The sequence below is a fragment of the Papio anubis genome, chromosome X, assembly GCF_008728515.1.
Source record: "Papio anubis isolate 15944 chromosome X, Panubis1.0, whole genome shotgun sequence".
NCBI classification, from domain to species: Eukaryota; Metazoa; Chordata; class Mammalia; order Primates; family Cercopithecidae; genus Papio; species Papio anubis.
The window spans coordinates 46,592,574-46,608,546 of NC_044996.1; the positions used below are offsets into that span (position 1 = coordinate 46,592,574).

Sequence of the window (15,973 nt, forward strand, 5' to 3'; positions counted from 1 at the left end):
AAATGAGATAATATATGTAAAGTACTTAGCATGCCCCCTGTCGTATAGTACAAACCCTCAATAAATGGTAGTAGTCATAATAATAGTAGTCTTAGTAGCTGCTATTACTGATTTTATAAAGGAAATGATCTTATAGGCCAGAGTCAGCTAATGACGATTTACTCAACTAATAACTGATTTGTCAGTTATCACCACTTGATCTTCCTGGCACCATTTGATAGTTTACCAGTAAAAGCATCTTTTCAGTGTTTATTCCAAAATAAAAAAAAAAAAAGAAAGAAACCCCAAACAATAATAATAATAAAAAAACAACAACAAAAAGCGGAGGCGAAGTGTGGCTCCCTGGACCACTGTCTACATTCAAATGGTAGCCCACAGGTTTCAGTTCCCTTTTTCCAAGGCCAGAGGTTTGTAAACATATTTTTTGTGCTTTAGCAGGAAAACTTTTCTTTTGAATTGAATGCAGAATCCCAATATATAAATCAAATAAAAATGGAGCTACCCAGGTGGAAGCCATAATGCGGGGGAGGGCAGAATTCTTATGCTGGTGTCTTCTCTGGTAAAGTAGCTGTCTCCACCCCTTTCTGTGAGGCACTTTCAGGGATCCCTAGACTGTGGGAAACACAATTTGGAAACCACTGTCCCAAGGGTTAAACCAGGATTGATTTGAAGTAGAAGGGAGATTAATTAGTACTTCAAAATGTCCAGTGTTCAGTTTAAAATCCTTGTTTTGGGTCCTAAGCACCCAGCATTTCATAGCTCAAAAATTGCTCGAATCCTTATACCATAGGTTATAGGGATTTAAAATCCTTGGAATCCCAATATCCTTGGTTTTAAGGTATTATATAGCATAGAATTACAAATCCCTAAATCCTCAGGGATTTAAAGACCCTAAAATCCTTGGAGTAGTAATTCTTAACTCAGAATGGACTCTTCTCATTTCCCAACCCCACCTCTCTTACTGCACACATGCTGTTGTTTACTGGGCAGACATTTTGTCTCACTGTCCTCTCCGTCCCCTGTCTTGAAATGGCTTCCAATCCTCCTCCCCATACGTGGTTGCTAAGTAATTGGAATTCACTGTTCTGACTAATCAGAGCTCAGTATGAGTTACTTTGTTATGGGCGTTTCCAATGTTTGTACCAACTTCAACTCCAGTGCACAAACTCAGGAGAAAAATCTCTGTGCAAAACTCAAGAGTCCTTCCTCCAGCTCCACCCAGCTGGCCCATTCTAGTGTTCCAGTACTTCCCCATCCTAGCACTGATTTCCTCCTGTTTCTCCCACCTTGTAGCAGCAGTGAGAGGACACATCTGTTGGGGTGAGGCTGCATTTGAACTGGGCTTTGAAAGATGGGCATGAGTAGTAATGGAGGGAGAAAACTTTTCAGAAAGAGGCAGCACTATGAATTCCTTCATTAAACAATACTTATTGAGCACTTACTATGTGCCAGCCCTTAATGTTGTAATGATTAAGAGCATGGGCTTTGGAAGCAGATGTACCTGGGTTCAAATGCCTTATCTGCTGCATGCTGGCTCAATTCATAGGCCCACTCCCCTCAAGTGTCAAGGTCAACTCTCTGCTCTTAACGCTTTCACTACAACCTCTGTAGTTTTTTTTCTTTTTCTTTTTTTCTTTATTTTTTTGAGACAAGGTCTCACTCTGTTGCCCAGACTCGAGTGCAGTGGTGCGATCTTGGCCCACTGCAACCTCCACCTCCCAGGCTCAAGCAATTCTCCTGCCTCAGCCTCCCGAGCAGCTGGAATTACAGGTGTGCACCACCATGCCCGGTTAATTTTTGCATTTTTAGTAGAGAGAGGGTTTCACTATGTTGGCCAGGCTGGTCTTGAACTCTTGACTGTAGTTCTTTATTGTATCACACCTCTTCCCCACACAGCACATGCTCATTAAAATAGTTGCCTATTCTCCTTTGCCTGGTCATGGAAAGCCGTCTGCCTTCCCAGTGGGTGTTACAAAACCTCACCTCTCAGCCCCTCCTCGAAACTGTGCCTGTGTGACCCATCTAGTGGGTAGATACATTGTCTCCTTTACTGCCCACTTCCTTTTTGCCAAATGGTGGCCAATCCCCGTCCCAAACAAGGTTGTTAGCGGACCTGAATCCACTGTTTTGGCCTATCAGGAACATGGTGTTGGTTCCTGTGTTTTTCGTTTATCCCCTGGCTGGCAAGGCTCGTGACAACCTCCGTGGAAACACAGAAACCCAGATACAGAAAGCCAACAAGGAATGAGTGCTCTGAAAGCGGGTGCCACAGCACTTGCTACGGACATTACACCCATCGTCTCGTGTGGTACTTGTAATCACAAGAGTCCTAGAGATAGGTCTTATTATTATCCCCACTTATTAATGAGAAAACTAAGAGTTAGTTGGGTTTCTATGCCTGGGTTTGTGTGCCTGCATGGAAGATGCTACAAACCTTGTCAGCGGTGATTAAGTAAAAAAATACAGGAACCAACATCAGGCCATGACAGGTAAAACAGTGAAGTCAGGTAGTTTATGACAGGAGACTGGAGAGGAGAGGAGATGAACTGTCTCTCCGCTAGAGAGCCATACAGGCACAGTGGGGTGGGGGTGGGTAGGAGGTGGTGACACCCACAAGTGTGGGAGTGGGGCTTTCCCTGTCCAGAGAAGACTAGACAACAGGATACCTAGGAGGATAAGAGAACAGCTGATAATTCTGGAATTCTTGTTACGAACCTTACATGGATTAACTCCTTTAATACAACAACTTTGAAGGATCGGTATAGTTGGGAAAACTGAGGCTTAGACTGGTTTTTAAAATTTGCCCCAAATCACACAGTTGGTAAACTGTGGCACCTTCTAAGTGTCAGGCTCTTTACACATTTTACCTCATTTAATCCTTATGGCAACCCTAAAACTCAAGCACTATTATTTTCCTTGTTTTATGGATGAGGAAACTGAGGTTCAGAGAGGTTAAGGAATCTTAAGGTCACGTAATTAATAAATGACCGACCCAAGATTTGAGAGATGACAGCAATTGCTCCAGGTTACATTAATGGTAAGTGGCAGAACCAGGATTCAGGGCCGCCTGACTCCAGAGCCCTGAGCTTTCAGGAGGTGGAATCAACAGGGTTTGCTGAAGGATTAAATCTGTGGGAGGGCAAGGGAGAAAAGGTTTAAGTTCTGGCTGCAGGGAAGTGAGTCATAGGATATGAAGAACTCTGGGCCAGGTGCCAGGAAAAACTGAGGGCCTCTGAAAGGTGTCACTGAGGGAGGAATGTTTGGGGACCTCCTGCCTGGCAGTGGCAGACTCTCATAGCACCTGGGCTGCGGGCACAGTGCTACCAGAGGTGAGAGGGGGATGAGGGAATTCTGTTCCTGCCCCTCAGTGCTGTGCTGCCTCAGAGTGGAATGGGCCCTGGCTGGGCACGTCTCATTCTGGCTGAAAAGTGGGAGGAACTACCAATTGCTGAGCTCTCCCGTGCTATCCCAGGCACTGTACTTGGCACCACACACGCTTTATCCTGAACTGGGTGGTGGTGGTGGTGGGGCATCCTAATGTTTACAGATAAGAAACCGGGACTCAGATAAGTGAAGTGACCTGTTAGTGGCACAGGCAGTGAGTGGGAAGCTGGGGTAGAACAGGACAGTGCGACTACAGAGTCCTGGCTGTTAACTACTAGTCTCCTCCTTCCCTTCTCCTTATTCCCCTAGAGAAGCCCTGAAAGTCCCTTAGGGCAGGCAGCTCACCTTGGCCTCCTGCAGCCTATGGGGAAAGAAGTGTGTAAACTGTCACACAAAGGCATTGCTATCCCCATCACTGGGGACACCTTGAGGCCTGGGACCAACTATGAATTAAAAGAGGTTGAGGGAGAGACCAGGAACCAGCTGGAGTAAGGCTCTGGGTTCTTCTAGAAGTCTTCCACCCAAGGGAGAGAACGGCGGCCTCCAAGTCCCTAGCGATTCAACTTGTGTTCGCTAACAGCAAGACAGGCAACCCCCTCTAGTGGCTGAACTCTAAACCTACAGCACAAGGCCCGGGATGAGGGGGCTCATCCACCCAGAGGATTCTACAGCCAGCACTGTTTTGTGCCTGGTGGTTAAGGAGACAGACTCTGGACTTAAAACTAAACCTGGGTTCAAATACTGGCTCGACTCCTTGTTAGCTAAGTGACCATGAGAAAATGTCTCCAAGCCTTAGTTTCTTCATCTATAAAATAGGAATGATAATAATACCATTTTAACAGGGTTAATGTAAGAATTAAATGAGACAGCATATGTAAGGGACTAGCAGAGTACTTGGCACATTACAGATGTGATAGAGACATACATATATATTTATATATACATGTTCGCACACTACTATATATAGTGCATAGGTGTATATATGAATGTATACACATCTAATAATTGTTCTTTTTGACACATGGTATCATAATACTCGTCACCATTTTGACTTCTCTTGCCTTTTCCATCTGATATGGTTTGGCTGTGCCCCTGCCCCCCAATCTCAAATTGAATTGTAGTTCCCATAATCCCCACATGTCATGGGAGGGACATGGTGGGAGGTAACTGAATCATGGGGGTGGTTACCTCATGCTGTTGTTCTCGTGACAGTGAGTTCTCAGAAGAGTTAATGGTTTTACAAGGGGCTTTTCCCCAATTTGCTTGGCACTTCTCCTTGCTGCTCCATGTGAACAAAGACTTGTTTGCTTCTCCTTCCACCATGATCCTAAGTTTCCTGAGGCCTCCCCATCCCTGGGGAACTGTGAGTCAATTCCTTTATAAATTACCCAGTCTTGGGTATGTCTCTATTAGCAGCATGAGAACAGACTAATACACTATCTAGCTCTACTAAGCCCTGGTGCCCCAAGTACTGTCAACACACTCCCTTGAAGCTTATGGGAAAGACATGGGCTAAGATACTTGCTTTTCTCCATGTACACTTTCAAGAATCTTGGACTGCACATCTTTGTCCTTCAGTATTCTGGGAATGTTAATAAGCTTGCTTTACACAGTTTCTAGGCTCTTTCTGTGTTTCAAAGCAGCTTTACCTCCGTGATCTCACTTGAATCTCTTAATACTCCCAGTACTCTCATTTTTTTTCATTTTGTTTTAGAGATGGGGTCTCACTGTCACCCAGGCTGGAGTGTAGTGGCTCAATCATAGCTCACTGCAGCCTCAAACTCCTGGGCTCAAACAATACTTCCAATTCAGCCTGCTGAGCAACTAGGACTACAGGTGTGTGGCATCATGCCCTGCTGATTTATTTATTTATTTTTTAGAGACAGTGGTCTCATTTTGTTGTCCAAGCTGGTCTTGAACTCCTGGGCTCAAGCAATCCTTCTACTTCAACCTTCCAAATTGAATTACAGGTATGAGCCACTGTGCCCGGCAACAATTTTTTTAATGAGGATATTGAAGATGATGACAAGGGAAATGACTTGCTCAAGGTTGCACAGCAAGTCAGTGCAGGAGTCAGGACTAACCTCCAGAATCTCGATGTTGAGTCCAGTGCTTTCTACCAACCCTTGCAATCATCCAGGGCCTTGAGCTCTGACTAAATATGAAGCACTTGTAATCCAGGACGGAGCTTACTTTTGAAGGCCACACCACTACACTTTGACACCAATTTCCCGCTTCTACTGAGGCCAAGGTTGTATTTCCAGGAAACTATCAAACTATGATTCTTCACCTAAAAGAAGTGGCACCATGTTGCCAGGACTGGTGACCCAAGACAGCCACATCTCCAAAACATGCCAAGAATACAATTAAATGTTAGATGATGGGTTTGCAGAGAGGTGAACATTATCTTCTCAGCCAAGCTGCATGCACTGCTAAAGAATTAGCTGCTGTCCCGTACTCACAGCCAACTTGACTTAGCAACTCTTTTCATGTTGGATATAACCATCAGGGCAGGGTCTCAAAAGGGCAGCCTTGTCCCTAGTCAGCACAAAGATTGGGAGGTGTTGATGCATGTCATCAGCATGGGTCCTGATGGCAGCATCTGTTTGTAGGCACTGAGAGAAGCAGTACGATAATAACTCAAAGCTCTCGGTGTCATTTGATATGACTTTGGGGGCAGAGGATGCAGGCTTGACTGTCAATAACAGTGGCCATGTTTTCTCATTCTAACACACTGGTGACAAAATGAGCACTGCTGAGATAACAAATCATAGAGCCCAAATACCCTCTTCCTAGCCCCCATGTGACACTGGCAAGCTTGGTTCTGCTCAGAGGGAGATCTTGTTACTTCCTTCTGGAGTGCTGGATCTCTGGGTGGCACTGAATTTCTCTTTCTGCTATCATTTGTTTTTCACTTGCTCATCACCATGGCAACTCGAGAGCGGGAACCAACATTGAAATCAATCTCTCCCCAATAGACATATGTGAAACAGCAAGTGTACTCCCTCTCTAATATTAGGGAAGCAAAACATTTTTAACCCTCTCTCCGTGCTTCAGCCTTAGTCCATGGTGAGAGAAAATACTTTCACCTGCAAATTCAGGCACCTTTGCTCTTCCTGCATGGGAGTTTCTAATCTCACTGGTCTGAGGCCAATCATTGGGCCACAGCTCACTGGTGAGCTAGGTCATCACGGTGAAAAGAATTATACACATCTGTGACTAGATAGCCAGTTCCACTTGCTGCTGGATGATTAGGTCAGGCCAAATTTGTTCTGAAGACTTTAGCTTCTCAGTTTCAGAGTGAAGGGAGTAGCTTAAGCTGCATTTTCCAATCCATTTTTTTTTTAAACCAAAGAACCCTGCAAAGGAAAGAGGAGAACAAGGTTACCAAGCCTATGCTGAATTCTCAGATCAAGCGTTTATTAATAGACACTTTGCTTACTATTGCTTACTATTGCTCCTTGCACATATAGTTCTCTTGGTGGGAAGGGTTAAGGAGAAGGGTGAGATTCAGGAATTCAGGAATAAAAACTCCAACTTGAACCCACAACATCTAGGAAGGTTTGCCCAAGGTCAGAGTCTTGTCCCAGCCTGTGTCTACACTGGGCAGAAAGGATGCACATGTTCAATTTCCTCACCTTCTGCTGGGGATTTTGGGAGCACATTCAATTGAAAATCAAATTTTATATTGAGCTTTCAGTAGTGTGTAACTCTTTCACAGATACCGAGAAGTGACCTGCCCATGTAGTGAAATTGTTAGCCTGGGAGTAGGAGCTTTGCCTTGGACTAACAGTGGAATTTCCCTCTGCTCAAACACAACCATAGAAACTTGAGTACCAAAATATTCTTGGAAAACTGATGACAATTTCCACGTGTAAGAAAGGCCTGAAATAAAAAGCCATTCTTTGCAAACTTAGCAGATTTTTTGAATGGATATTTAATATCTTCTGAGATGGGGGCAGTGTGGTGGGAAGGAAAGGGCACCAAGCATCAGAAGACTGACTCAGGTACTTGTTTAGTTCTGTCATTTATTACTTGTTCGGTTCTCTAATACGTTGGACAAGTGATTTAATTTTCTTATCTCTAAAATGGGGACAACCTTTAGCCTATCAACCGCACAGGTTTTTGGCAATGAGGTTCCAGTATATAGTTACATTATATGAGGTTCCAGTATATAGTTACATTATTAAACCACTCAGAAAACTGTAAAATGTTATATAAAGTTGTACTTTAATAAGCACTGTGGAAACAACTTCAGGATAATACTCTGCCTTTCAAAATGCAGACACAAGCCCTATAAATTTCTGGGAGAAACCCTTGGCGATCTTGCATAGAAGTCATTCATGTAAATTCCTAGAGAAGCTAAACCTCATGGCTTCACTTAAAAAGGTAGTAGAAATAGTTTTTGTCTGCCCACTTTTCCTGGATACCCCATTTCCTAATAAACTTGGGGAAGTTTTCCAAGAGGTCCTGTATGTGAAACTGTAAATGTGGGAACAGTAACTTTGCTTGAATTACTGGGAGTGGTGACATTTGGTGGTTGCCATTGGCAATGGCTTACAAAATCTGAAGTTCACGTTATTTCTCCGAAGCTAGGCTACTTGTGCATTTGAGTAACATGAACATATTATTTCATTCATTTTTTTTTGAGACAGTCTCACTCTGTCGCCTAGGCTGGAGTGCAGTGGTGCAATCTCAGCTCACTGCAACCTCCATCTCCAGGGTGCAAGCAATTCTTATGTCTCAGCCTCCCGAGTAGCTGAGACTATAGGTGAGAGCCACCATGCCCAGCTAATTTTTGTATTTTTAGTAAAGACGGAGTTTCATGTTGGCCAGGCTGGTCTTGAACTCCTGACCTCAAGTGATCTGCCTGCCTCGGCCTCCCAAAGTGCTGGGATTACAGGCGTGAGGCACCGCACCCGGCTACATATTATTTCACTCTGAAGACACTCAGCATGTTAGGGAAATGGACTTTTCTTTCTACAAACAACTTGAAGGATTCATACTATTTAAACTCCAAAAAGGTAGAGGGAAATTTTCAGGGTGTTTTTTTCTCCAATATAGTGGAAAAACTTACAAATAATCCATAAGAGAATCATTCCAGGTATAAGAATACCACCAAAAATGGTAGGCAAAATTCCAACTGACCAAAATGTTTGCTGAAACATAAAAAGTAAAATGAAGATAGAGGAATACAAATAAAATGATCAAAGGTAGGAGAGTTTCTTTTTACTTTTAAGAAAAGGAAGGGTGAAGATACTAGTTTTTATGTAACATATTATACACTTTTTGTGGACTCTTCCCCTATTAGATGTATAGAAAACCATACATAGGCTCATGAGGAGTTAGTAGAAATGAAAACTTTGCTCTTCCTATCTGAATAGAAGGTAAGAATCATAAATGTAGATGTTTGCAATGCTTCCTTATATATATTTTTATGAGTCCAATAAAATTGCATGCAGCTGGAGACTCCACAACTTTAACCAAATAGAAGGCAGTAGGATTAGACTGGGCATGGTGACTTATGCCTGTAATGCCAGCACTTTGGGAGGCCATGGATAACTTGAGGTCAGGAGTTCAAGATCAGCCTGGTCAACGTGACAAAACCTCCTCTCTACTAAAAATACAAAAATTAGCCAGGCATGGTGGCAGGAGCCTGTAATCCCAGCTACTTGGGAGGCTGAGGCAGAAGAATCGCTTGAACCCAGGAGGCGGAGGTTGCAGTGAGCCGAGATTGCACCACTGCACTCCAGCCTGGGCGACAGAGTGAGATCTCATCTCAAAAGGGGGGAAAAAAACGACAGTAGGATTAAAAAGAAAGAAATAGGCAGGGGATTGAATAATGAACCCTCTTTAAAATGTTTAGTATCCAGAAGCGCAAATCTGTGGTTGTGCTAGGCTGATGACATTAGATGTGATTTTACTTCATTTCCTCTTTTTTTCCAAATGTTCCTTAAAGGGCTTACATTGTTTTTAGACTTTTAAGTTAAGGGTTAAGACAGTTGGAGGGAAAAAAGAAGACATATTAACCTCAAAAGTACAACAATAAAACCGACAGCTTAAGAGAACCAATAAAAGTCAAAGACAATAGAATGAGCTTATCAAAGTGCTGGAAAATTAAAAAAATAAAATAAAAACAAAAAAGTAATCTAGAACTTGATATCCAGCAAAAATATCTTTGTAAAATTGAGGTGACTATCCTCACACAAATATGCGAAATTGATTTTTACCAAGACGTAAAAGCAGCCATTTCAAAAAATGGTACTGGAACAATTGGACAGGCAGAGGCAAAAATAGAAAATGAACCTTGATCTAAACCTCACATCTTCACAAAAATTAACTAAAAATGGATTATAAACAAATGTAAAATGTGAAATTATGAAACTTTTAGAGAAAACTATAGCAGAAAATCTGTGGTATCTACAACTAGGCAAAGATTTCTAGACTTGATGTCAATATCATGATACTATATAGGAAAAATTGATAAATTAGACCTCATTAAAATTAAAAACCTGTGCTCTGTGAAATGTCCTGTGAATTAGATGGAAAGACAAGTTAGAGACTAGGGGAAAATATTTGCAAACCATATAACTGACAAAGGACTCACATCTAGAATAGAAAAATAACTTTTAAAACTCAACAATAAAGAACTCAAACAATTCAATTAGAAAATTGGCAAAAGACATGAACAAATGTTTTTCCAGAGAGGATATATCCATAGTGAATAAGCATGTGAAAAGATGTTCAACATCATTAGCTGTATTCATTTGCTAGGGCTGCCATAACAAAATACCACAGACTGTGTGGCTTGAACAACAGAAATTAATTTGCGTACAGTTCTGGAGACTAGAAGTCCAAGATCAAGGTGTCAGTAGTGTTGGTTTCATTGTGAGGCCTCTCTTGTTGATGGCTTGTAGATGGCCATTCTTGCTGCCCTTTCATATGATTGTCTTTCTGTACATATGTGCCCCTGTATATCCGTCTCTTCTTATAAGGACACCACTTATATTGGATTAATGCCCTAATCTAATGGTCTCATTTTAACTTAATAACAATTTTAAAGACCCTATCTCAAATATGGTTGCATTCTGAGTTACTGGGGGTTGGGACTTCAACATATAAATTTGGAGGGGACACAGTTCATCCAATAATATGTAATAAGAACATAAAAAGATGCTCACATTAGGGAAATACAAAATAAAACTGCAATGAGATACCACTAGATACCTACTAGGATGGTTACATAAAAAGACAGACAATAACAAGTGTTGACAAGGATGTGGAGAAAATGGAAACCTCATACACTGCTGGTAATGTAAAATGGTTCATTCACTTTGGGAAACAATTTGGCAGGTCTTTAAAATGTTAGACATAGAGCTACCATATGATGCAGCAATCTCATTCCTAGGTATATACCCAAGAGAAATTAAATCATGTCCACACAAAAACATACCATGAATGTTCATAGCAGCATTATTGATAATAGAAAAAAGGTGAAAATAATCCAAATGTTCATCAATTGTTGAATGAATATATAGATAGCAATATATCCATACAATGGATAACAACTCAGCAATTAAAAGGAACTAACTACTGATACTTGGCTACAACACGAATAGCCTCAAAAACATTATATGTAAATGTAGCCACATGCAAAGACTAAATGTTGTATGATTTCATTTATATTCACTGTACAGAAAAGGCAAATTACAAAAGGTAGACAATAGATTAGTGGTTACCTGGGCCAGGAATGGGAATGAGGATTGGGAGCTCTCTTTGGAGTGATGGAAATGTTCTAAATTTGGATTTTGGTGATGGTTGTAAAACTGTAAATTTACTTAAAAATCATTGAATCTTACATTTAAAAATGGGTGGATTTGCATTGGGCACAGTGGCTAACATCTGTAATCTCAGCACTTTGGGATCTGACACGGGAGGAGCATATGAAGTCAGGAGTTTGAGACCAGCCAGGGCAACAGAACAAGACCCCATCTCTACAAAAGATTTAAAAATTAGCTGGGCATGGTGGCATGTACCTGTAGTCCCAGCTACTTGGGAGACTGAGGCAGGAGGGTCGCTTAAGCCTAGGAGTTTAAGGCTGCAGTAAGCCATCAACATGCCACTGCACTCCAGCCTGGGTGACAGAGTGAGACACTGTCTCAGAAATAAAAATTAAAACAAAAAACACAAAAGGATGAAATTTGCGGTACATAAATTGTATCTCACAGAAGCTATTTTTAGAAGTATATAAACAATAAAAATCACATCTTATGAAATAAAACAATGCTACATACTGTATGATTCTATTTATATGAAAGTCTAGAAAAACCAAAACTACAGTGATAGGAAGCTGTTCAATGTTGCCAAGGGCGAGGGGTGGAAGGAGGAGATTGCCTCAAAGGGGCCGGAGGGAACTTTTTAAACTGATGGAAATGTTCTATATCTTGATTGGAGTGGTGGTTGTATGAGTGTATACTTTCTTTCAAACTCCTCAAACTGTTTAAAATTGGTAAAATTTCATTATCTATGCATTATATCTCAATAAAATTGATTTAAATATTTTTAATCAGTGAAAGATTTTAACAAGCTTCACAAAAGATGATAAAAGAAACGTCCATAAGTACATTAAGTGACATTGGACTCCATTACATCAGTGAAATGCAAATTAACACGACAATATGAAATACTCTACACACCCTCTAGAATGGCCAAATTTAAAAAGACAAAATTTTTAAAATGCCAAGTGCTAGTGAGAATGTGGAACAACTGGAGCTCACATATACTGCTGGTGGGAATGCAAAATGGTTCATTAATCTGAAAAACAGTTTGGAAGTTCCCTAGGAAGTTAAAAAATATGTCCCATCATTTTCATTCCTGAATATTTACCCTAGAGAAATGAAAATATGTTTACACAAAGACTTGTAAGCAACTGTTCCTAATAACATTATTCATAATTGCCCGAACCTGGGTACAACCCGAATGACAATCAAAGGGTGAATGGATATACAAATTGTGGTATATTTATACTAATGGAACACTAAAAGGAATAAACTTCTGATATGGGCATGGATGATTCTCACAAACATTATTCCAGAAATGGCAGACAAAAAAACTTAGTGTATGACTCAGTTTTTATAAAACTCTAGAAAAGAAAAATCTATGATGACAGAAAGCAGATTAGAGGTTACCTGGAACTGAGGGTGGGGCAGGTTGACCTGGTTGAGGAACAAGGGAACTTTCAGGGTGATGGAAATATTCTGTATCTTGATTGCAGTGTGGTTAGTTACATGGGTGTATACATTTTGTGAAATTCATACATTATACATTTTGTCAAAATGTATACTTTAAATGAGTGCCTTAACTCTGTGTAAATTATACTTCAGTAAAGTTTACTTTAAAAAATAATTAGGAAAACGCAAATTAAAACTGCAATGAGATACTATTATACAGCCACCAGAATGGCTAAGATGTAAAAAGGTAGACGGTATCAAGTGTTGGTGAGGATATAGAGAGATCAGAATTCTTATTTATGACTGATTGGAGTATTAATTGGCACAACCACTTGGAACATTGTTTAGCAGTATCTATCAAAGCTGAACATATACATACTCTATTGACGTAGCAATTTCACTTCCGGATATTTAAATATATACCCAAAAGAAATGCATAAATATAGGCATCAAAAGACAAATATAAGAAAGCTTACAGCCACATTATTTTTATATTCCCAAACTGGAAACAATCCAAATTTCCATCAACGGTAGAATGGATTTTAAAAACCATAATATAGCCATACAATGAATTATCATACACAATAAAAGGGAATGAACTGTTGATACATAACATAGATGAATTACAAAAACAATGTTGAGTGAAAGAAGCCAACTAAAAAGATGCATGTTGTATTATAGCCATAAGATTCAATTTATATAATTTTTCATGGTATTTTTAATGGACACATAATAATTGCACATATTTATGGAATACAGTGTGATATTTTGATACATGTATACAATGTGTAATGATTAAATCAAAGTATTAATGTATTCTTCACTTCAAACATTTATTTTTTCTCATGTGCTGAGAACATTAAAAATTATCTCCTCTAGTTATTTGAAAATATACAGTAAATTATTAAATATCGTCAGTCTATGGTGATATAGAACACTAGAACTTATTCTCCTATCTAGCTATAATTTTAAATCTGTTAATCAATTTCTTTCTATCCTCCCCTCCCCCTACACTTTCCAGCCTTTAGAAACCACTGTTCTCTATTTCTGTCTCAACATTTTTAGCTTCTACATGAGTGAGAACATACAATATTTCACTTTCTGTGCCTGGCTTATTTCACTTAACATAATATCCTTTAGGCCCATCCATGTTGCCACAAATGACAGGATTTCATTATTTTTATGCTGAATAGTATTCCACTGGGTATATGTACCACATTTTCTTTATCCATTTGTCTGTTGATGGACAATTAGGTGGATTCCACATCTTCACTATTGTGGATAGTGCTGAAATAAATATGGTAGTGCAGATATCTCTTGGACATACTGATTTCCTTTCCTTTGAATATATACCCCGTAGTGGTATTGCTGGATCATATGGTTTTCTATTTTTAGGTTTTTTTTGAGGAATCTAAATACTGATTTCCATATTGGCTAATTTTTAAATTTACATTCCCACCAACAGTATATAAGAGTTCCGTTTTCAGCCGGGCACAGTGGCTGACACCTGTAATCCCAGCACTTTGGGAAGCTGAGGTGAGCTGATCGCTTGAGCCCAGGAGTTTAAGATCAGCCTGGGCAACATGACGAAGCCCCGTCTCTACTAAAAATACAAAATTAGCTGGGCGTGGTGGCGTACACCTATAGTCTCAGCTATTTGGGAGGCTGAGGTGAAAGGATCACTTGAGCCCGGCAGACGGAGGTTGCAGTGAGTGATCATGTCACTGCACTCCAGCCTGGGCAACCGATGGAAACCCTGTTTCAAAACAAAAAAAGAGGTCCCTTTGTCTCCACACCCTTGCCAGCAATTTGTTATTTTTTGTCTTTTTAATAATAGCTATTTGGACTGGGGTAAGATGATACCTCATTGTGGTTTTGATTGGCATTTCCCTGATTAGTGATGTTGAGCATATTTCCATGTACCTGTTGGCCATTTTGTATGTCTTGTTTTGAGAAATGTCTGTTCACCTTATTTGCCCATTTTTCCGCATCATTTGAGGTTTTTTTTTTTTTTTTTTTTTTAATGTGTTTAAGTTCCTTGTGTATTCTGGATATCGATGCCTTGCTGGATGAATAGTTTGCAAATATTTTCTCCCACTCTGCAGGCTATCTTTTCACTTTGCTGATTATTTCCTTTGCCGTGCAGAAGATTTTTAGTTTGGTATAGTCTCATTGGGTCTATTTTTGATTTTGTTGCTTGTGCTTTTGAGGTCTTATCCATAAAATCACTGGCCAAAGTCCTGAAGTGTTTTCCCTATGTTTTCTTATAGTAGTTTCATATTTTTTGTGTCTGACATTTAAGCCTCTAATCCATTTGAGTTAATTTTTGTATATGGTGGGAGGGGTCCAGTTTCATTCTTCTGCATATAGATATCCAGTTTTCCCAGCACCATTAATTGAAGAGACTATCCTTTCCCCAATATGTTCTTGGTACCTTTGTTGAAAACGAACTCTGCTGTAGGTGTGTGGATTTATTTCTGTGTTCTCTATTTTGTTCCATTGGTCCATGTCTGTTTTTGTGCCAGTACTATGCTGCTTTGTCCACTATAGCTTTGTAGTGTATACTTTGAAGTCAGGTAATGTGATGTCTCCAGCTTTATTCTTTTTGCTCAGGATTACTTTGGCTATTCAAGGTCTTTATTGGTCCCATACAAATTTTGGGATTATTTTTTCTATTTTTGTGAAGACTGTCATTGGTATTTTGATGGGGATTGCATTGAATCTGTAGATCACTTTGTGTAAAATACGGTCCTTTTAGCAGTATTAATTCTTCTAATCCATGAGCATGAGACGTCTTTCCATTTTTTATGTTCTCTTCAATTTCTTTCATCTGTCTTTTATAGTTTTCATTATAGAGATCTTTCCTTTACTTTCTTACATTTATTCCTAGGTATTATATTTTTAATAGCTATTGTTAATGAGATTGATTTCTTGATTTTTTTCAGCTAGTTCATTATTGGTGTATGAAAATGCTATTGATATTTGTATGTTGATTTTGTATACTGCAAATTTATCGAATTTATCAGTTCTAAGAATTTTTGGGTGGAGTCTTTAGGTTTTTTCTGTATATAAGATCATGTCATTTGAAAACAGGGACAATTTGACTTCCTCCTTTTCTATTTGAATGCCCTTTATTTCTTTCTATTGCCTATTGTTCTGGCTAGAACTTCTGGTACTATGTTGAATAAGAGTAGTGAAAGTGGGCATCTTTGTCCTGTTCCAGTTTTTAGAGGAAGTTTTCAACTTTTCCTTGCTCAGTATGATGTTGGCTGTGGGTTTGTCATACATGTTTTTGTGTTGAGACACATTCCTTCTATACCTAATTTGTTGAGAGTTTTTTATCATGAAAAGATGTTGAA

General features: G+C 39.7%; 1 protein-coding gene across 1 annotated transcript in view; it reads right to left on the reverse strand.

Moving 5' to 3' along the window:
• Positions 1-5,309: 5,309 nt before the first annotated feature.
• The window catches only part of TBC1D8B (TBC1 domain family member 8B), a 92,192-nt gene continuing 81,528 nt past the window's right edge, over positions 5,310-15,973 (reverse strand). The window contains exon 22 of the mRNA XM_009198059.4: positions 5,310-6,743. Within this exon, the coding sequence (XP_009196323.2) occupies positions 6,729-6,743 (15 nt within the window). The 3' untranslated portion in view covers positions 5,310-6,728. The remainder of the gene's footprint in view (positions 6,744-15,973) is intronic.